The sequence below is a fragment of the Cydia strobilella genome, chromosome Z (genome assembly GCF_947568885.1).
Source record: "Cydia strobilella chromosome Z, ilCydStro3.1, whole genome shotgun sequence".
Taxonomy (NCBI): Eukaryota; Metazoa; Arthropoda; class Insecta; order Lepidoptera; family Tortricidae; genus Cydia; species Cydia strobilella.
In genome coordinates, this window is record NC_086068.1 from 24390065 (window position 1) to 24413431 (window position 23367).

Genomic DNA, 23367 nt, shown 5'->3' on the forward strand with positions numbered 1-23367 from the left:
CCGATTTAGATGAAATTTGATATGGAAATAGTCGTAATTGTTGGAAAGGGTGTAGAATAGTTTTTATTCCCGAAGTCATACTCTTCTCTTCTCATTTAGTCATTTATTTATTGCAACCATAGTGTAGTGTGTAGTGTGTGTGCCTCTTGTTTCTGTCCTTCAAAATCATCAAATTTGGAGTGCAATATCTCGGTATTTTTAAATTTTTTCTAAAGTTTTTCAAGTAAAACCTGCTTGTTTTGACGTATTCTGTAAGATACAATAAAAAAAAAGTACTGTCAATTTGACATCACACCGACGATTTTTCCTGTGAACCCCTTGCTAGAAGTCTTGGTACCCTTTGCTATACCCCAACCATTATTTTGTTGCGTTTGTTGCATTATTGTTAAGTTTAGTTTCCATATACATGGATTCTAATCGCCCATCTACTTCGTCGCATGGACGCGGCGAAGAAGTGCTATCAGCTCGGAAAAAACGAAAAGTTAATGCATTATGAGCTATATGATATGTAGCTTCGAGGTGACTGTTAATCTTACAATAAAGTCGCTTTTAAACATTAGAAATATTGGATATACACCTGGACACAAAATTTCTTAATGCCTCAAAATGATAGCATTTTTACGTACACTATTTCACCCTTTTTAATACCTCTTCTAGTGTCCCCTTTTAGCGCGTCACGGATTATCCATTCATTGTGTTACAGACACTTATCAACAAATATAAGACCCTCCCAATAGTTTATTATCGGTTAGTACCGGTTGTAGCACATCACTATTTATAAGACGTAAAAAGCTAGCAACACATGAAATGTCATTTTAGTCTTCGCAATTAAAGAATACACTTTAGTCTAATCTTCGCTATAAAGTACATAGGTACTAATCTCGGTTCACTTAAAATTTGAGCGTTATAAATATCATACTTCATTAATAATCTGTAATATTACTATTTCCGTGTAACGAGAGCTGTAAATGTTACAAACCAACACTTTGCATGCAATATGACATTGTATATCGACCAACACCAATCGGGGAGGTTCGGGAAGACGGATGCGAACGAAGTCACGTGATCATTTCTATACTATATATAAATTTCGATTGTCACTTGGGAAGGCCCCCAGGTGAATTTTCAAGAATTTACCAACAATTTACAACACAATTTAAGAAAGTAATAAGTGTACAGTAAGTACCCCAACTGAAGTACCCACGTCGCCATACTAACTGTATAGAAAAGTGGATACTGTTAGGGCATCGACTGTTCATATTCTCAAAACCAAATAAGTTTACAATTTTCCCGGAGTTTCAGACATCATACGTGATATAATAGAGAGATTTTCAGTCGAGTACCGTGTTTAAGGCGGTTCTCTGAGCCAGAAGGCGAAAAATCTTATATGATCATGTTTTTCGATAGGCCAAGCAATAAGAAGGTATACAGGATAATGCTAGGAACACAATTTTTGACTTCGTAGCTTTGTTTGGACTAGTTAGGAGATAAACATATCAAAAGTCCCCGACCGTAACCGTGGTGCTGGGGGAGAGAGGGTTTGAAGGTTCAATTTTTCGGTTTTTCGATTATATCTCGGAAACTATGCGTCTGAGCGACTTGGCCACTTATACAAAATAAAAAGCGATTTAATTTGTTACAAGTTTTATTAGGTCAAGTTTTTTGATATCTTGTATAGTTTTTGAGATATCCGCTCTTTAAGGTTTATTTAGTGCTCTCATTTTTATCTTGATTATCTACATCAGTGAAGCTGCTAGGCCGGGTTTGGAAACGTTTTCGTATAAATCGGGGGTGCTGAATTCATTTATGGTATCAACAATGACACCTTTCCGAAGTGTAAAGAGGAGTATTTAAAAAAAAAAGCATTTTTTTTACTTAGTAATTGTGTCAATGTTGATACCATAAATGAATTCAGCACCCCCAATTTATACGAAAACGATACCCGGCCTAGCAGCTTCACTGATGTAGATAATCAAGATAAAAATGAGAGCCCTAAATAAACCTTCAAGAGCGGATATCTCAAAAACTATACAAGATATCGAAAAACTTGACAATTAAACTTGTAACAAATTAAATCTCTTTTCATTTTGTTTAAGTGGCCAAGTCGCTCAGACGCATAGTTTCCGAGATATAATCACCATCAGGCCGACTAGAGATGTAATGCTATCAGGTGAACCCATTGAAAGAGTGTATGAGGCTCGAAACCTAGGCTTAGAACTAAGGTATGAGAAGCATGTTGCTGAATCTGTTAGAAATTGTTTCTACAGGCTAAAACTACTCTACAACATACGTCCGTTTATTAACGAATCCTTGCGCACTCAGTTAGTTGAAGCACTGGTTCTGTCCAAATTAAATTACATGGGCTTAGTTTATGGTTCACGTCTCCTATCTAAAACTAAAAGACTTATTCAACGGGTACAAAATGCGTGTGCTCGATTCTGCTTTAATATTCCGCCAAGAGCCCATGTCACTCCATTTTAGAATAACCATAATATTCTTAAAATGCTGCACCGTCACAAGCTTCATCTAGCATGTCTTCTTTTTGGTATAGTAAAACACAAATACCCATCATATCTATTCGACAAGTTGTCGTGGATGTCCACTCGTAGGTCGTTAGGGGCACGATATTGCAGTGTTCAGTTGGTGACACCGCGACATGCTTCAGCAGCTTTTCGTGGGAGCTTTCGGTACATGGCCAGCCGCTGCTGGAGTAATATACCGCCCCCCCTCAGGAACCTACAAAGTATCATAAGTTTTAAAGCCAAACTTAAACTATGTATACTTCAACACCAGCGGCAGCAGGAAGTTTTTAGAAATGACACAAGTTTCATCTAGTGTAATATAATTTTAGTCAAATATTTATGTGCTTACTATATTATATGCTATACCAGTGAGCAAATCAATAAGCAAATAATATACCTGTTTTATATCCTATCCTCACAGACGCTCAAAGCGTCCGTATTGTTGTCATCATTTCCACTTCGTTTATTGTTTGTTTTACGTTGTATGTTTGTATTTCATCTTGTTTGTAGTGTTATCGAGTTTATTTCATGTAATTTTCACGAAAACGATTACATATTATATTAATTTAATAGGAAATTCATCTAACAAAACTTGTGCGGCATGGTCTTATAAGTCATCATGACATTTTAGCGCAGGCGCAGGGCGTCACCGCAAAGTGGATGCGATCGGTGATAGATAAGGCCGTGTTGTACGGTTGCGTTCGTGGCCCACAAATGGTCTCGCCGGAAGACCAGCGCTGACTTTAGGCCTACAGAATAGGTGACTACAGAATGAGATATGAATATCGTTATCTCATTCTAGCAAATAGCTTTGTCCCTACTTACGTAAGTAAAACTTACAAGTGTAATCCTGGCCTTAGGGTTAGCATTATGCTGAGGCGGGACCATTTCGTGGTAAACTAGGTATATACTTTTTTGTTTTAAATATATTTTTTCTTTGTAATACGTTTGTATGAAATGTAGTTTACCATGAATTAATGAATTCTATTATATTCTATTCTAATCGAAAAACCGAAAAATGGAACCTTCAAACCCCTCTCTCCCCCCCAAGCACCAGGGTTACGGCCGGGGACTTTTGATATGTTCACCTCCTAACTAGTCCAAACACCTGCAATAGCCTTTAACACCAAGTTCGATCTGGCAAGCCACATTCGAGCCCATAATAGGCGTAATCCATAATTGCTGAGGTCGCCGTCATCGAAATTGATGAGGAGGACTATATAGTCCAAACAAAGCTACGAAGTCAAAAATTGTGTTCCAAACATTTCCCTCTATAACTTTTTTTGGGCATTCATTTCCTGGCCTACTAAGAGGCGTTGATATTCGTGGATAGACGTGGACAAAATGTATGTAGTTCTTGACTATATTATCTTTAATAACATAGCTTCCGATACACGAATTATGACACTTCGCTCGATACAATTTATTCCCAAAGTAACCTCTAACTCGGACTTTTAATCAAACTTTACTCGGTTATTCATTATGTGATACTATAAACAAAAAAAGGAGAAAAAAAAAACAATCTTAACTTAAATAGGTAGTAATTTCATAGCTTCCGAATTTCGATATTGTAAGGTAACGTTTTTAATAGTATTTTATACAATCGTGATATAACAGAGCTTTTCAGTCGAGTACCGTGTTTAAATTAAGGTACGAGATTGAAAAGCTTGATTATATCACTATTGTATATAATTATTTTTCTACGAGACAAAAAATAATACTTTCAACTAGTAGAATCATATAGGTAAACAAACCAAAAGTATATATATCACGATTGTATAAAATACTATTTTGACCAGTGACATTGACAATCTGTAAAAACAGGTACTTATCAAACCGCCCTCGTAAGTAGACTAAATAAATGGGGTTGGCAACTGTCAAAGGTTTGCATAGATAGCGCCATCATATCTTGCCCCTTTTTCTATGGGATTTGGCTTAAAGGGCTAACATCCAGGGCATTAAATTACTTTAAAAAAACAAAAATTTGACACAATTCTAGGGATTGACAGGGCAAGCTATGCTGGCGCCATCTGCTAAATATTTCGACCAGCCAACCCCATTTAATCATTTTGTTACCCACTCTCGTTAACCTTTTCGACGCCTTGTCAAACACAAAAGCTGTCATCCAGACGCCACGTCGTCACCGAAGTATCAAAACTTAAATTGAACTTTATGCATATGCACGTAGGTCTATGTTGCTCTGTGGTCTATGACCGATTAATAAATATATATCGGTCATTGGCGTCCAAAAGGTTAAGCATCGTAAAGCAAATAAAACAATTCATGAATTTCGTTTAACTAAAATGACAATAATTGACACGTGATTATGTTGCAGAAATGTTAAAAAGTGCTTCAAGATTGAAAAAAAAAACGAGTTTTTGTCAAGTCATCAACCATTCCTCAAGACGACACTAACGAGCCCAAACTCTTAAAGGTGGCATTATGTGTGTCTATCATGAAATTAGCTTGTTGGCACCGAAATCATAATTTAGGCCAAATTGAATTTACAAGATTTGTTTACAGACTAACAGACAGGAAACGCTCCAAATAACGAATATTATAAAGAACTTTTTAACAGGTCACATAATGATACCATTTACTAAATAGATGAAATATATTTGCTACAGTTTACTTCCATATTACTTCAACACCATAATATATATTGTGACTTAAACCAGACTAAAACCTCTTAAATTAATACGTAAATTTAGTTTTAGTAGTAATTAACTTAAACTAGTTACTAAAATATACTAATCAATAAAACTTATAACTTGTGTATAAAGGTAGGTAGAACTTTGGCACTGTCCTTGGCATGATTAGGGTAAGCACTTAACAAAATACCGTAAAGTAAATAAAATTATTAAGTCTGACACGCGTTACATACACCGTTGAGTACTCTTTTTTACAGTCATTGGCACAACAAATGTATAAAGGTGTATGTCTATAGTATAGTACAATACAAACGAAGACTCGCTTAACATTCATATTTTGTTTCAGGCCAATATTTCATTAAATGTGCACATTTGGCAACGACAAAGAGCCTATGCTTCTGCACTAAAAATTCAGTCCTTTGCAGTATAATCATAGATACAGTAAAGTTGTGTGCAATATAATAGAATAGCAGTCAATAAGAAAATGAAAATTAGGCGAATGCAAAGTTATAGCAATTATATTGGATTGGTTTTTTATTATTCTTCTGCATTACTTGACATTGTTTCAAAAATAACTGTAACGTTAACTTAAATAATATTGAAAGTAAAAAAAAATATCAAGAAAACCGGCTTTTTACACGACTGCCCAAAAAAAGGAGTGTATTGTTTTCAGGCTTCATGTTTGTATGTGAGTTTCTTTATTCCTCCATAACTTCATAATGCCTTAACCGATTTAGATGTTTGATATATCATTAGAATCCTTACGTCATCCCGGGTGACATAGGCTATATGACGTCATAATAAAATCAACATGGCGGACGTAATACACAGTAACGCGCGACATTTGGAAAAAAAAAATCTGCAATTTTATCGAGTGGGGTATCAAAATGCAGAGCTTTGAGAGACGAGACGAATTCCGAAGTCGTGTTTTTAATTTTTTTATTATTTTCCAATCTTTTTTTATTAAAATGTAGAACCATATGAAAGAAATACAATTGTGTACTATAATTTTATTGTAATTTAGTAAGAGCATATTATTTCCAATCAAACCTTTACATCTAAACCCATGTCATCCAGAAAAAAATAAGTTTTCTATAAGACGATCTTTGTCTCAGAGAATACTAGCAGTCCATCATTCGGACTGCTGTTGATTTTTGACCGAATACTTGGTTCTGTTTGTTTGCTTGAGGCTCTAAAGTCTAAATGATTTTTCGTAGGGTTGTACGTTTTTATAAGAATTTCCATTTTCTTTTTTGTCACTTAGCAACTATCCTTACAGGTTAACCCTAATACAGTAGTGCCTTACTATATATACTACTATGTATAATGTACAAGTAATGCAGAAGAATTAGATAAAAAGATCTAATATAATTGATCCAAAGTTATTATTAATTTCCCCTAATTTTCATTTTCTTATTGACTGCTATTATATTGCACACAACTGTTCATGAATGGACTTATAATCTCGACAACGGTTTTATATAATAACAAATTATAGGTAAAAAAAAAATACCCGATGCCTATAACCATCAATAGGTTCTAAAGATTAAAAATACGCAGATAGATACACCTCAAAAACATACCTCAGCCTGATAATAGTTTTCGTATTTTAGAGCACAGGTCATCAAAATCACTACATATATTTTCTATAATTTAGACATAAATCATTATAACTTCATAAAAATAGCGTACAAGTTAAAACGTATTGAACGTTAATAGGTATCGAACAATCCGTCTTCAGCAAATATACCTATTCCCTCCCAGATATATCATAAGGACGGTATCATTCGTGCAAGAGTGGAAGCCACAAAAACTTCCTTCTTTCTAAACAAAAGTTAATTTTCTACATTGTAAACTTGTAACTTACATGCCAATTCGAACGCACATACACTGACATCAGAATAATATTTGAATCATGTTATTTAGTCAGTTGTTGCAGCCGGACGTCCGTGAAAACTTAAAAAATGTGTCGTTGCATGATAATTAACTGCAACAGCCCAAAAATTGCGAGCACCCAAAGGCAAGAACATATTTCCTATCAAAGATAAGTAATTTTGAAATTAAATGATGTGTAAATTTTGTATGAAAAAGTCGGCACGCTTGGTTTCAATACAAATCGTGGTATTTGCGTCATCTAGCGTATATATTAAACCTGTGTATTTAGTTATCGTGCGTCTCGCCCGCGCCAATACATGTACGGACAAGTATGGGCGAAATGCAAGATAACTGAATAACATCAGTTAGATATCAATGTACGTTCGAATTGGCCTGATCACCAGTAAAGTGTTATCTAGTTGTGTTAATTTATTGCTGTTATTTTCCTACTAACAATTGATTGAGTAAAATTCTAATGCGAAAATTTTGTTGAGATACCAATTCTACTATTAATGAATTATTCTTATGGTTAGGGGTGTGTGACCAAATCTGTCCTTCTCCAATATTATAACCTACAGTGCTCAGTCTTGGTATTTGACCAAAAATCAAATCTAGATTCTACTACGTTTATTGTGTACTTTAAGAACATCCTCGAATAAAAAAATCAAAACCGTACCTACTTTACTTCATTTATGTAGCACAAGTCCCAAACTACTAGGTATTTGTCTTTAAACATTACAAGGATTTTTGTATTCGTCTTTCATATGAAAATAAACATTACAGGCACTTTTATGTAATAATCGCAAACGAAAAGTTATTCATTAGTAGTGTATTGTTACTAGTAGTGTATAACAGCATTGATTGCCAACGGCCTTCATAGAAAGTTACCGGCGCTACTCGTATATCTGCCTGGATCCATCGTTTACCCTTCCTTCATATTATTTAAACTATACATTTACGCCGACCCGCACAGAAATGAGCTCATTAACAACATTAATTTTTCACACTATAATTAAATAATTTGGCACCACAATTGTAAAAAACAGCGAAACGCTCTTAGGCCACACCCACTTTCAACTGCGACCATCCCCAAGTCTCCATGGCGTAACTGATGATCGTAAACATATTTTATTCGGTTAAATTGCTTATTGTTATGAATGTAGAATTCCTAGGAACATGATTATTACAGTATTTTTATTCAATAGTTTTTGGTTTAAACTGTAGGGCTCAGATGGCTCAGAGTGTTACCTCACAGTTTTCGTGCTTCTTCGTAACTCCGTAGTTGCTGAGCAGAAAAGGCGTAGGAACTACGACGTAGCGCCGCTGCTGCAGCCGCCGGTTCAACGTCACGCAACCTTCTTCGTGCGTGGTGAGGATAACTGTAACGCATAACACAAAACACAATTGAGATATAACGCAAACACAATACGCATAACACAAAACATTATAATGGAAGTGGAGGTTTAACCCTAGTTATTCAGGCGTGCTACTTTCACACTGGAAATAGTGAGTTAGAGTCCAGTCCAGACAATTCGACGAATGAGCTTTCGCGGTACTTGATTGGTTGTAGATCAAATTCCAGACTTCTTTATGATGCGATCGAAAGCACTTAATAAGATGTAAGGAAAAAAATGTAATATGGTTGACAGATAGTTTTAGGGTTACCTGGTGGAGGTTGCCTGGGCAGAGTGAAGGTGTGCGTGGGTCAGACCCAGTACTGGTTGCGGCGTAGCATGGGGTTCGCCGGGGCTACCCCTGGTGCCCTGATCGGGTACGCAGTTTCACTGGCTTCGTAGCTGCTCCAGTCCTCCGCCTGTAAAACGAAAACATAATACTAACCTAAAGTTCAATAGAGATTGCAAATAACGTAAACAAACCAATTTACCTTCATTACTTCGTAATCTCGTGTTTTCTTATCACCAGTTTATATACTAAAGTATTTTATTTATATGAATGTTTATTTAAAATATAATGTTAGTTATTAATATCTTAGTGAAAGCAACATTCGTAAAAACGTTATGTTATAATGCTAAAAAGATATGTTTACATTACGAGTATTTGCAATTTATATTAAACGACGATATTATACTTTACGAGTAATTTACATTCTGCAAAAACTCATATACCTAAAGGAGATAAAATAATTGTGAGGTCACGGTTAGATTGAGCTCACAGCAGATCACTTACATCTGTGTGGTCTTCGGTGCCGTAGGGGTACCTCGCGTTGAGGTCGGGGAGCGCCGCGTCGGCCAGCGGCGTCACCTTGCAGGCCACGCTGCCGCCCGACGGCAACGGCGTGCTGGCGCCTGTGTGCACCGACTGCTCCGATGACACGTATCTGTAAATATTACATTTTAGGAAACCAACTCCTTATGTTAGGTTTCTATTAAACGATGGATGAAATATGAAGAATAATTATTTTATGTCAACACATCAATTTGCATTCAAGCTTGCTTGTGAAACAACTATTTATTTACATAACTTAATAATCATTCCCGATTTTTGCTGTATTATATTAATAATTAAAAAAAAATTGTTCCCGATATAATCCCTCTCGACCCTCTTAGAAGATTTACAAGTCCACTACCTATTTAAAAAAAAATTCGCTCCCGAAACTATTAATACAAACTTTTCAAAAACGGTGTAAGTTATCAATTTCCTCTATTTTAATATAATGCCCTTTTTACCAAGTTTCAAGTTCCTAGCTTAAAAGAAAATTTGTACCACATATAAACTTACATCCCCCTTTTAACCCCTTTAGGGGTTGAATATTTAAAAACGCTTAAATCACTTTTCTTGTATTCTAATAATATATGCCTTTATACAAAGATTTAATTCCCGCACTCAAAAAAATATTTGATCTCCATACAAACTTTCAACCCCATTTTTACCACCTTGGGGGATGAATTTTCAATAATGCTGAAATAAGTTTTTTTCTCTTTTAATTATATATATTTCTATGAAGTTTCAAATACCTAGCTTAAAATAAAATTAGGACCACGACAAAATTTCAACCCCTTTTTAACCACTTTAGGGGATGAATTTTTAAACACGCTGAAATCACTTTTCTTGTATTCTAATAACATGCCTTTATGCAAAGATTCAAGTCGCGCACTTAAAAAAATGTTTGACCTCCATACAAACTTTCTACCCCTTTTTCACCACCTTAAGGGATGAATTTTCAAAAACGCTGAAATTACTTTTCTAGTATTTTAGTAATATGCCTTTATACAAAGTTTCAAGCCCCGCACTCAAAAAAAATTATGATCTCCATACAAACTTTCAACCCCTTTTTCACAACCTTAGGGGATGAATTTTGAAAAACCCCTTCTTAGTGGATACTAACATCATAAAAGCTATCTATTGTGAAAAATTCAGCTCTCTAGTTCCAACAGTTTGGGCTGGGCATTGATTTAAGTGAGTCAGTCAGTCAGTTAGTCAGGACTTTTACGTTTATATATATAGATTTTCACAGAAAAAAGTAAAAAGATTTGCTTTGCCGCCGCTTTATTTTTTAATTAAAAATTGATGTGTATTTTTCTGCTGAAAATTCGCCAACCTATTTGAGACACCTAAATAGTCGCGGTACTAACATTATAATAATCATGAATCTAGTATTAACTCTGGATCGGTAATGAGGGGTGGGGCGAAATTACCGAATGACAGAGAGCAATATATTACCTTTGTTTTTGTCATAGTTTCAGTTTTCCACCGCTTCCACAACCGAATTTGTGGCAAACAAATAAGTACGTGACATGTAATGCTTGTTCGTTGCTTGTTTAATTATTGTTGTTTTCTATGAAATTATGCTTTCTCTTATAAAACATAGTGATGGTTAGCGTTTTGAATTGATAAAATAATGGTGGATTGTTCTGTAATCGGCTGTAATAGCCGCTCAGAGCAAAAATATGAGAACATAACCTTTCACACGTAAGTACGGTATTTTACACCTTCCTCTTAACGCAATATGTGAGAATAAAATTGTAAAATTACGTTACACTCAAAGCAATGTAGAATCAAACGATTTCAATAAAAATACAGTGGAAACTGGATAAGTGGAACCTGGGTTAGTGGAAAACCTCTTTAAGTGGACCCAAGTTCTCGGTTCCAGTCCCTTGGCTACGAATTACCTCTATAATTGGAATTTTGGGACCTCTATAAGCGGAATCCATTTTTTCGAAAATTTCTTATTTTTACCTCTGTAACTGGAAGCAGCCGTCTCCGAAACCTCTATGAGTTGAATAGCTCGGCGTTATAAAATTTGTATTTTTAATAAACCGTCACAAGGAGGGAAGTTTGTTTCGTTAACATTATGGTTCGTGTTTTAACTACGTATTTTGTATGAGATCAAACATCGTTCTCAGTTTGTTTCTTTTAGCCGTGGTGCGGATTTTTTCCATTAAAGTACAATCGGTACATTGCTTTATTTAACTATACTGGTTTCTCTTGCATAAATAAATATTAGGAGTGATTTTGTTTAAATATAAGTTACTTCATAACAAAGAACAGCTATTATTTTTGTATACGAGTACTGTGGATTATTTACAGTATTGCTTTTTTAAAGTCGGGATTACATACCTATTTTTTGTTAATACATATCTACATACATATTTAATAAAAGATGATTATTTCAGTCTTGATCTTTTATTTGACCATGTACGTGACCTCTATAAGCGACATTACTAGCATCCACAACCTCTGTTAGCGAGAGCCTCTGTAAGTGAGAAAACGTTTTATTTAAACCTGGTTACGTGGAAAACTGGATAAATGGAAAACCTGGATAAACGCAACTAAACAGCCGGTCCCTTGCGATTCCACTTATCCAGTTTCCACTGTATCACAATTATTTACGCAAATTAACAAAATATTTTTTGTAAAATTATCCGCCCAAATTACGTAGGTAGGTAGGAGTCTGAGGTCAGCCATTTTTAAACTTCTTCTTAATTTAGCTTCATAACAATCATGTTAGGGATACCAGATGAAAATATCATAATTTTATGGGTAATTTTGACCTCGAAGTTTTTTCGTACTTCTAATTCCAAAAAATAAATAAACAAATGTTGTGAAGATTAAATGTGGTGTACATTAATTGGTGTGAATAATGTGATTGCGATTTGTGATTTCTTAAAATTAAAACTCATAATACATTTTTTAATACAGTTGCTCAAAAAGTGCTACTTTTCGTGGCTGTTTAGCGTGCGGAAAGTTGGTTTTCGCGAACTAGTGTTCTTTACTTTTCCAATTTTTTTTAATTTGTACTTGTTCCAATTCATGACTACTTATGATAGAGTAACTTATACTAGAGCGGTACTGTCATAGTACATTTTGTAACCCCAGTAAATTCACTGCCATCTGTCGACACACTTTAAAACTAAAAATGAAGATTTATAAAAATACGATAAAATGTATTTAAATATGGATAAATGTTTTTTTTTATTTGCATTTATTATTTTTATAATTTTGACCCATGTTCTTTCACTTATATGCGTTAAAATTGTTAAGTAACAAACGAAACCGTCAACGCCATCTATACGACAGTAGGCCAAAGCTAGTAGCGCCCTCTGAACGAGAATCAAATTTTCTTGATTTTCGAGGCACGTTTTTTCCTTAGACTGTATCCATCTATTACGGAGTAATCAACATAAAAACCTACTGTTAATGTATGAATACGAAAAATATGCATATTTCATAATTTATTACTTACCTTTTCATCATTATAAGTATTATAACACGTTTATTTTTTATTGTTGAAAAACCGTTCTTAACAAGTTGTCTGAATGAAACGGAACGCCTGTCAAAGAAGAGGCGTATTTTCTTACTGCAAGAATGTTTTAATTTTCCAAAGGCAACATTCGATATTGTTGTTTTTATAAATATACGATACACAAATAATCATAAATAACGATATTTAGGAAATAATAGTACAATGTTTTAATATTTACAATTGTTTCTGTATTATAGAACATGCATTTGAAAAAAAAACTTGCATTGAAGAGGGTTCAATAATATAGTTTGTCAAAGGACTGTCTTATTTCAAACATAGACAGAGAGAATCATACTATCTTTATCTTACACTAGTACTAGCACCCGAAAGAAAAGGATGAGTATAGTTTTTTTTGTTCTTATTTACTGCCAATTTGGTTTGACCAACTATAATAACAAAATCTATTCTAGTCGAATAAAAGCTAGAAAAAACACTTCTTCATAATGTCAATGTCAATGATGTCACAGAATTAATAATATAAAAGTTTCGAATTCCGTCCCTTACTTGTTGCTTTTCTTATTTTTTCGCAACTGTATTAAAAAACGTCGTTCGATACACGTGCGGAAATGTCATTCTTCACTCGTTCCGAGTCTTGCCACTCGCCTACGGCTCGTGGATGGCCCCACCTCGTATCCCTGTCATTTAATTTAATTATATACATAGCTTTAGCGTGAGCCAATTCATGCCTGAATGGAGCCCCATTTCCTTTACATCAGATATTTTTGATACCTAAGACATATATGTAAAATAATACTGCTTGCACTTGGCGGGCCATAATTCTGTAACTTAAATTATATAAAATAAAGTTTTATTCTGTTCTATTCTATTCTACGGCTCGTGGCAAGATATCTCGGTACTCGTGAAATAATGACATACTTTCCGCACTAGCATCGAAATGTACTATTATTTTAAGTTTTATTTACTAAACATATTTAGTTTTGTACCACCTGCGCGAATTATAGGAGGTATTTCATTGTTCATACGCCTAAAAAGAACGGCCCATTGACATTTTATTCAACAATTTTAATACCGTCAAACAAGGGACTGACACTCTTTGATAGAGAAAGATAGTCTTATTGCGATTCCTATAAGAGGAAAGAGAAAATAGTGCCATGCTTTGTCCTTATCACCGACCGGGTTTTTTTCATGGTCGGGTTATGGCAGCATAGGAGGCGATGGCGAAATACCGAAATTTATAAGAGTGAAAGAGAAAAAGGATTATGCTGCCATACATTAACCTGTCAATACATGAATATGTCTTTCTCTTACCCCTGGTCGCTCGGTTTACATGTCTATAACTACTATACTATGTCTATGCCGTCAAACAAGCTAACTTTGCCTCCAGGGTAATCGCCCCAACGTGATATCAAATATTGGGGTAATTTTTAGCAATATGGTATCCCCACGTTTATGACGTCATCTATGTCTGTCCCTTACGGGCGCACGCGGTAGGCCGCATCTATAGAAAATATACTAGATCTATGATAATAATAAGTACTGATCATCTAAATATTTATCAGTACGGTTTTTACTCACTATTATTTTTAGTCGCTTTTGGCGACATGTTTCGGATTCTTTGGGAATCCATCCTCAGGCACGAGTGTCCGCGGCGGTTGTTCGTCGTGCACTGCCCGCGCCGCCCGCCTCGTCGCTCGTTGCGCACGCGCTGCGGGGGCGGGGGGCGCGGGGCAGTCCGCAGATGGAGTCGTCAAGTGAAGGTCTGGTAGGGCGGCTGTATCGAACGAAGTCAAGCACACTGCACTCACTATGTCCCCGTGATCGTCACAACCCACTTGCCGCTTGACCCTAGGTATTATAGGCTTCCATGCAGGTGGCAACATCCAGCCTCCGTCCCGATTGAAATTAGGGCGGCGTGAAATTTCAATCGCCTCGCGAATCTTACGCGGCACAAAACATTTTTCCCGTACCAGTAATCTCGCTTTATCGAAACGAATGAAATGGGACGCGCCTATATCGTTCGCATGCTCTGCCACAGCTGAGTTCCTGGTGTCCATGTTCTTTACGCTGCGTATGTGTTCCGACAACCTAGTGGAGACATTCCTTCCGGTCTCACCGACATACGCCCTACCACAATCGCAAGGTATCTCGTATACCCCCGGGCTCCCCAGCGGGTCCTTGTCCTTTGGAGAGCGCAGCAACTGCCTGACTTTGGTATGGGGTCGGAAGATTGTCCTAATGCTAAAACTTCGGCGTAATAGGCGTCCAATTCTATCCGTTATCCCCTTAATAAAAGGCAAGACGACAGGTGCTCTCTCGACCGTTTGTACTTGCCTTAATGTACCCGTACTTGCTGCTCGCTGACTCTGTCTCCAATTGTACCCATTGCTCTCTAATACCTGCCTTACATGCTGCAGCTCCTCTTGCACGTACTGCGGGTCACATAGCCGTAAAGCCCTATTGATGAGCGCGCGTGGAACCGAAGACAAATGTGCGGGGTGATGGTGTGAGTCAGCTTGCAGGTACCGCTCAGTGTGTGTGGGCTTCCGATACACTTTATGAGTCAACCGGCCATGCTCGTCCCGCTGCACCAAGACATCCAGAAACGGGAGTGCCCCATTGCACTCCCTCTCAATGGTGAACTTAATCTTGGCATGCCGCGCGTTCAGATGTTCGAGTAACGGGTCCAGATCCTTGTGTGGCACCACAGCAAACACGTCGTCCACATATCGCAGCCACAGTCTGGGTCTATGTGGGCAACTCTCCAAAGCCCTTTGCTCAAAATCCTCCATAAAAATGTTGGCCACCACTGGTGCTATCGGAGAACCCATTGCTACCCCTTCTATTTGCAGGTAGTGTAAAGAACATGGACACCAGGAACTCAGCTGTGGCAGAGCATGCGAACGATATAGGCGCGTCCCATTTCATTCGTTTCGATAAAGCGAGATTACTGGTACGGGAAAAAATGTTTTGTGCCGCGTAAGATTCGCGAGGCGATTGAAATTTCACGCCGCCCTAATTTCAATCGGGACGGAGGCTGGATGTTGCCACCTGCATGGAAGCCTATAATACCTAGGGTCAAGCGGCAAGTGGGTTGTGACGATCACGGGGACATAGTGAGTGCAGTGTGCTTGACTTCGTTCGATACAGCCGCCCTACCAGACCTTCACTTGACGACTCCATCTGCGGACTGCCCCGCGCCCCCCGCCCCCGCCCCATCAGCGCGTGCGCAACGAGCGACGAGGCGGGCGGCGCGGGCAGTGCACGACGAACAACCGCCGCGGACACTCGTGCCTGAGGATGGATTCCCAAAGAATCCGAAACATGTCGCCAAAAGCGACTAAAAATAATAGTGAGTAAAAACCGTACTGATAAATATTTTGAAATATGTCTCACGATAGTTTAAGTGCGATTACTGATCATCTGTTTGGCTGTTTAATGGACCTATGCCTTCATTTGAGATGGCCACTTCAACTTTTAAAAAGTTTGGAACTCGACAAATAATGGAATTTGTATGCAACATTGCAGTCCCGAAATCGAGACTGCAATGTTTTTAACTTTTTAATTTTTTGACTGATCATAAACTACGCACTTCGCGACCTACTTTTTAACCGGCAACGTCGACTTTGCCGTCCATTTTTGAGAAAAATACATTGTATAACGTGGATGGGTTCTCCTACTGGTTCTCCTCCTCGTAGTTACACGCAATATTTTTCATCATAATTGCTAGGCAACAAATATTTGTAAGCACAAATAAATGTGAAGTATAAGAAATAAATTTCATATAAGAAGTAAAAGTGACCAAGGCCTCCAGTGCCCAGGGCTGGAATCGAACCAGCGTCCTCTGTTATCGCGACAGGTACCTAAGCCCCCCGGCCACCCCGGCTGGCAGCGGCGGCGGCATGGGTCGAATTTTCCAAGTATATACAATTTTCTGAGGGCTTATGGCGCCCCCATTAATGTGCCAATTTTATTTTTGGCGTGAAGCATTAAGGCGGAGGCCCATTCGACTTCGGCATTCAGCAATAATGTCTCATTACTACAGAGGCTGGGAAGTAAGGGGTTGTCGGCCGAATGCATATAGACGGCCGAACGTAGTGAGGCCGGATAGTTATGAGGTCGACAACCCCGTTTTACGCCGATGTATGTATAGTGCTTTTCTCAAACATGCAATGAAATAAATAAAGAAATCTCCACGAAATCAAATTTTATTTCTAAATAAACTAAAAGTAAACTAGGCACAAAATATAACTACTGAGACCGAACATTTTTTTGAGAGCGGGATTTGAATTTTTGTATAAGGGCATGTATAAATGACAGCAATCTGACGAATGCTCGACTCCAAAGTCTGGAGCATCGTCGCAAGGTTGCCAGCCTGTCGATCTTTTATAGGATACATTTCGGATGTTTCGGAGAGTGTGCCGAGGAACTGCACAACCTTATTCCTCCGTCCCATTTTTACCATCGGACCACACGACAAACGGCACTCAGGCATCGCTTCATGGTAGGAACTCCAAAAATACGCACGAGGCGTTTTGCTTCCACATTTCTTATGCGAACTGCCAAGGAGTGGAACGCCCTGCCAGAGTCTGTGTTTCCGCATGAGTACAATTTGGAGCTCTTCAAGGCAAGAGTTAATAGGTATTTCATAGGTAAGCGTGCTCCACCGTAGACCACATCATCACTTACCATCAGGTGAGATCGTGGTCAAACGCCTGCCTATTCATCATAAAAAAAAATGTTATTAGAATACAAGAAAAGTAATTTCAGCGCTTTTTAATATTCATCCCCTAAAAGGGTTAAAAAGGGGTTGATAGTTTGAATCTATTACAAATGCGTTAAAACTTCTTAGAAAGGCATAATATAAGATTTAATAAAAAAAGTTATTTCGACGCTCTTGATAATTCAACCTAAGGGATATGGATGGTATAGAAAGGATGCCAATCTCTTATGGCAAAATTGTTGCAAAAGTGACCGCTTTCAGCTTTAAATAATAGTTCCTAATTTCTCCGGTGGCACTAGGTAGGCTCTGAGACCTACTGATGACATGAACCATAGAGGTATAATAATGTAGAGATGAAATGGGGGAGGGACAGCAAATAACCCGACCAAATTACGTAGGTTGTTTCTGGTATGTTGTCAGGAATGTTAAAACGTGTTTTTAATTTTGTCGCATTGCGTATGATCTGTCCCTCACGGTCGCACGGGCGCACATCTATATAAAATACTAGGTGTATGGTCTAGGTACTTCAGTGTATGGTGGCGCCGCATATTTACTGTTTTTTACGGTCACATTTTGATACATGAAGATTCATTTCCTTACCTCTACCTTCCATACTAAGGGAGTTAAAAAGGGGATAGACGTTGAAACTTGGTAAAAGGGCATTACATAACCACCAACATACAAATCCACGCGTACGAAGTCGCGGGCACCAGCTATTCGGCACTAAAAGTTCGAGTCCTGTTTATAACCATAAATTAATAAGTTAGCTATAATTAATATGTACACTTGTATTTTCATCGTAACTCTTTCAGCTTTAAAAGAAATGATATAAATGAAACATAATCTTTTGCTTCTCATGAAAAAAGCGTTGGAAGGGTCTAAGATTCAAATATAGACTCAGCCACGGCACACATTGCTCCTAGCAGCTCGTGTGGTATGTACTGGGTTTTATTAATCTCCACACTTCAACACCTACCTCTTTATGGGTGGTGTGGGGTGGGCCGGTGAAGGCATGAGATGGTCGGGCGGGCGCGGCAGCGGGATGGGAGCCACGGCGCCCTGGCTCTGGCCGTGCGCCTTGGCTCGCGCGCGGCGGTCGCTAGCCATGCAGCGGCGGCACCGCACCAGCGCCAGCAGCACAAGCATGGCCAGCACCACGCCCGACAGGGCCATCAGGATCGTCAGGTAGTACGACGCAGAGTCGCCGTTCGCCACCTGGATTTCAGCTCGAGTAAGACCATCAAAATTATAAAAACAGTAAATTATGTAAATACAAACTAGTATCTCCTAAGATTGAATCAATTCGTAAAATCTCTACTAATATAGAATCAGTATTTATTTATAATTACTAGGAAACAATATTATTAACTTACGGGTACTCCCTCGTGACTCTCAGGATCATTAGGCCCTGGCAAGTTCTTTTTCGATTTGCTCCCAATGAATATTTTAACTTCGCCTGCGGCCGGCTGGAATATCGTCGCCGCCAGTAGGAATCTGAAACTGTCCTCCATGCCGACAAGCTCGTGTGACCTCTTCTTGGTCACGTAGTAGATAACCCCCGCTTTGATATCTTCATGCGTAAAGTACGGAACTTCTCTTTCCCTCGCACTTGTATTTCCTCCAGAACTTCTAATTATGTTCTTGACAGTACCATGTTTAGGTTTACTTAAGATGGTATATATTGGATTACTTCCAGTCAACTTGGCTAGACCGGTTGCGTCCATATTGCTAAGAGTTATTCTCGACTTGTCACCTTCGACTTTTATATATTTCAAAACCATGAGAGGCTGAACCAGAACGTTTATTGTGAAAGGGTTTGTGGAATTACTGTTGTGGATGTATGCGATAAGGTCGAAGCTGTCACTAGCTGCGGTCATATCGTTCTGCATGTAAATGACCACCTTGTCCATCAAATCCCTATGGGAAAAGTAAGTGATTGGATTCCTGCCCACGTATATCATGCCGTGCAGAGGTTGTCTAGTGATATTGTACCATACTTTGTACTTTTTGGCGTTGGTTTCGATATATATTTGCTCGGTGGTCACCGTAGCAACATTAGAGCCTTGTTGTAATAATACTGGATGCAATGTAGACGCGTTCAGTGATACCGGCAACACGTCAATCGTAAATATCTTATACATAGGCTTGAACTGTCCGTCCCATACCCTAAAGTAGAAAGTGGCCGTTTGAAGCATGCCAGAATGCTCGTAGATTACACGTCCATTGTTAATATCATCTTGAGTGAATTTATTTATTGATTGTGCATCATCAATGCTCAAATTCTTGTCCATCATGACGATCCTCCCTTGAGTGGGACCACTTATAATATCGTAAAGTATGCCGGTGGGACTAGTGTCAGCGTCCTCGGTGATCAAATCTTTTTTAGTGATGGTATAATTCTCACCCTGTACCACCTGTATTTGCGGCGTTTCAGTCAAAAGTCTAAAAGGTTGGTCGTTGATTGGAATAACATGAATAGTAATAGTGACGTTACATAGGAGAACATACTCCGGTAGAAGAAAGAGGGACATTTCTATTTTGTCTTGTGTAGTATCGGAATCGTCGTGTTGGTAAAGGACGGCGCCGGACTCGAGCTGCGGCTGCGTGAGCGACGACACGGCCGGCTGCAGCGTGCCGTGCGCCGGCTGCGACCACTGCGCTTCCACCTGAGGCTGCCTCAGCCCCGCTTGACTCTCCAGGTATACTATTACGTTCGTAACGTTCACTTTAATGGGAACTTTATCACCCTCGTTCACCTTAATCTGAGGTATATGCACATATTTAGCCAAGCCTCCGGAAGATACCGATATATCGATGTTGAAAACTTGATCAGTTATAGGTTTAGCTAGGGCGGCTTCAACCGTAAATATAAAAGAGTCGTTCGTGTACAGATCTGAAAAAGGATGCGTATGTTCGTAGTAGACGAGGGTGTTATTGACGTCTTCCTGTGTAAACTGTTTGATGGATCTGTGGTGACTGTCTTCACTGAGCATAATCAGTCTGCCGAGAGATGGTGTCCTGTCTATTTTATAGACAATTGTTCTGGTGTAATCTGAGCATTTAGCCATCAGCAAATAATTGTTTAACGGTTCTCTCATTAGAGGGAAAACTCGAAGATTATGCTTTCTGATAAGTTTCAAAGATACCGATTTTGTTGTTATGAGAAACGTTATTTTAGACAGTTCGTGTAGCCCGTCAGTAACGTTGAAGATCATTTTGCCTTTTGAGCCATCTGCAACAGGTTAAAACAACCTTATAAATAGAATAGTAACCCTATTTTTATTTTTTCATGTAATTTTTTGATGAAATATTCATCATTCCAACAGTTCAAACATGGCGTGTGCCACCTGAAGGGATGACAATGATACAAATGTAATGCACTTACTTTTGTGGACAAATATCACATTCCCGTTGTCAATGTCAGCCTGAGTGAAGCGTGTGACAGGCTCGTGGATATTGCCCTTCATAGCAATATGTCCAGAAACTATATCAACCACGATTATTGTAACATTTTCTAGTGGCGTATCGATGTCGTTAACATCTGTATATGAAACAAAAAAAAGAACAAGTTTAGATTCGATTAGTAGTAGTGTTGCTATTGTTGAAGAGGCTAGAAAGTGACCAATAGATGGACGTATTAGTTTGAAGGCCGACCCAACAGGGGAGGCCCTCGAAGATACGAGTCCATCTATTGCACTTTCGACCGAGTCATTACTAAGTGCTTTTCACGACTACTGCGAGGAAATTTATTCATTATATATTTTACAATCGTTTTACGGGAGACGATAATTTCGTCTGTAAATACTTAATGATGGTCACAATGACAGTACCATTCAACTGACTTTTGACAGGGTTTAATTTAAAAAAAATTAAGAAAACAAAATGTTTTTACCATATTCATATTACTATTTATAATGTTACATTTATAAATAAATTTCTAGAAACATCTTTCGTGACAGCTTCTCCATATAAAAATTAACTACCATAGGGACCATAACGCGAGAGGTATAATGAAAATGGAAAATGATTCAGTATCCTATCAAGTCCGACGTCCGCGCAGTATACCGAAGCCGTCAAATGAGAATAGAATGCCTAACATGTGAACGTGTATATGTAGTTGTTGTAATCCACTTTATCCACTTACACAGCTCGTTCCTAGTGAACGTGAAGGTGCCGCCCTCCCAGACGCAGAGGCCGGTGTTGGCAGCCACGATGGGCGTCTCGTCGTTGACCGGCGCGATGCTCACGCGCACCACGAACGGCTCGCTCTCCTTGTTGCTCTCCGTCGCCGCCAGCAGCTTGAACGAGTCCAACGACTCCTCCGACCCGTCGTTTACATACTGTCAATAACGTAATTCTGATCAATGTTATATTTTTTAATTATTGTATTTTTCCGAATGTACAAAAACTTACGTTGAAGGTTTAACTCAATTTCCTTTGAACAAAGAGCGTGTAAGGGCCCATTACAAAAACAGCGCCCATTTTCTAGACTTCTAAATTATATTTTTAAGCATACAATCAAAGCGTCCCTTTGCCTTTAGCAAAAATACCCTTCTTGCAAAATATGTCCAGTGTGCGAAATATTTTTCTTGGGATACAAAATTAAGACTAAAAGCTCGATAGGATATAGTCACATGCCTATTGTGGAGAGTAAGATAAAAATTGTAGACGGAATGTTTTGCGACAACTAAGGCCATCATAAAAACTTGTTATGAGAAAGGTACAAAGAGATGCACAGCACACCAAAATGTAATTGTAGGGACGGGCAGCGAGGATCATCATATTAAGGCGGTGGAAAACTATAAATACCTGCAAGCTTGGTCATTCAGGCCAGAAACTACGACAGAAAATGTGTTAAGTTTCTTAAAGACAACAAAAAACTCAGGTGACTACTTCGTACAGAAGAGGGATATTAAAACCAATCAACATGCTTCATTCCTCATCGGAATTCCGGAAAATTATTTCGATGTGTTTAACACGCCCGCGGTGTCGCCACCGCGCGTCGAATTCACCGAGTGGTTGCGGAGCCAGCCCCGCTCGCCGCGGGGCCGCACCGCTGCGCGCAAGCAACAATGCGAATGAAATACCCGCCACCGCCGCAATAAATACGATCGCTCAACCAATTTCGCATGATATAATTATATGCCATCAGAACATCCGCGCTTTAGACAATAAAACGCAATGACTTGAACTTCTGCTTCAAAATGACTTGGCGTGTGATGTCCTAGGAATTACAGAACATTGGTTGACCAAGAGTAAATTGAAGTGCATTAATATTGACGGTTTCAAGTTAATATCTAGTTTTTGCTTAGCGGATATCGAGCACGGAGGCTCATGCATATATGTACGCGAAAATATATTAGTTAATTAAAATCATGACTTAACCGCTGTATCCGAGAAACGCTATTGTGAAATTTCCGCAATAGATCTCTTAGATTTAAATTTAACTGTGGTATGTTGTTTATACAGATCTAATTGTAAAGTCAGTAACAATGAATTCCTGTGGTATTTGGAACGCTTGCTTGACAAAATATCCGATCTCGACCGGGATTGCACTATAGTAGGAGACACTAATATTGATGACATGCATAATTCTGGACTGGCACTGAAAAGGTTAACGGACCTTCTTAGCTCCCACGACTTTAAAAACGAAGTGAATTTCCCTACGAGAATCACAAGCGCGACCGCCACAAATCTAGACCACGTATACAGGAATGGAACGCGCGGCGCGCTGCGCACGGCACCCGTGACCACGCTACTCAGCGACCACCACGCCGTGCGCGCCGCGCTGCGCCGCCCGCCGCCGCCGCCGACGCGGCCGCGCCACGGTCGCATATACTCGCGATCGTTTTTGGAAGTCCTTATTACATCTCC

At 38.7% G+C, this 23367-nt stretch overlaps 1 protein-coding gene across 1 annotated transcript in view; it reads right to left on the minus strand.

Moving 5' to 3' along the window:
• Positions 1 to 7155: 7155 nt before the first annotated feature.
• LOC134754147 (chondroitin sulfate proteoglycan 4) overlaps positions 7156 to 23367 on the minus strand; it is a 63970-nt gene continuing 47758 nt past the window's right edge. Inside the window, exons 18-24 of the mRNA XM_063690246.1 lie at positions 21638 to 21833; positions 20879 to 21034; positions 18867 to 20725; positions 18470 to 18708; positions 9236 to 9386; positions 8714 to 8861; positions 7156 to 8427 (exon numbers count right to left, since the gene is read on the minus strand). Coding sequence (XP_063546316.1) covers positions 8754 to 8861; positions 9236 to 9386; positions 18470 to 18708; positions 18867 to 20725; positions 20879 to 21034; positions 21638 to 21833 — 2709 coding nt within the window. The 3' untranslated portion in view covers positions 7156 to 8427; positions 8714 to 8753. The remainder of the gene's footprint in view (positions 8428 to 8713; positions 8862 to 9235; positions 9387 to 18469; positions 18709 to 18866; positions 20726 to 20878; positions 21035 to 21637; positions 21834 to 23367) is intronic.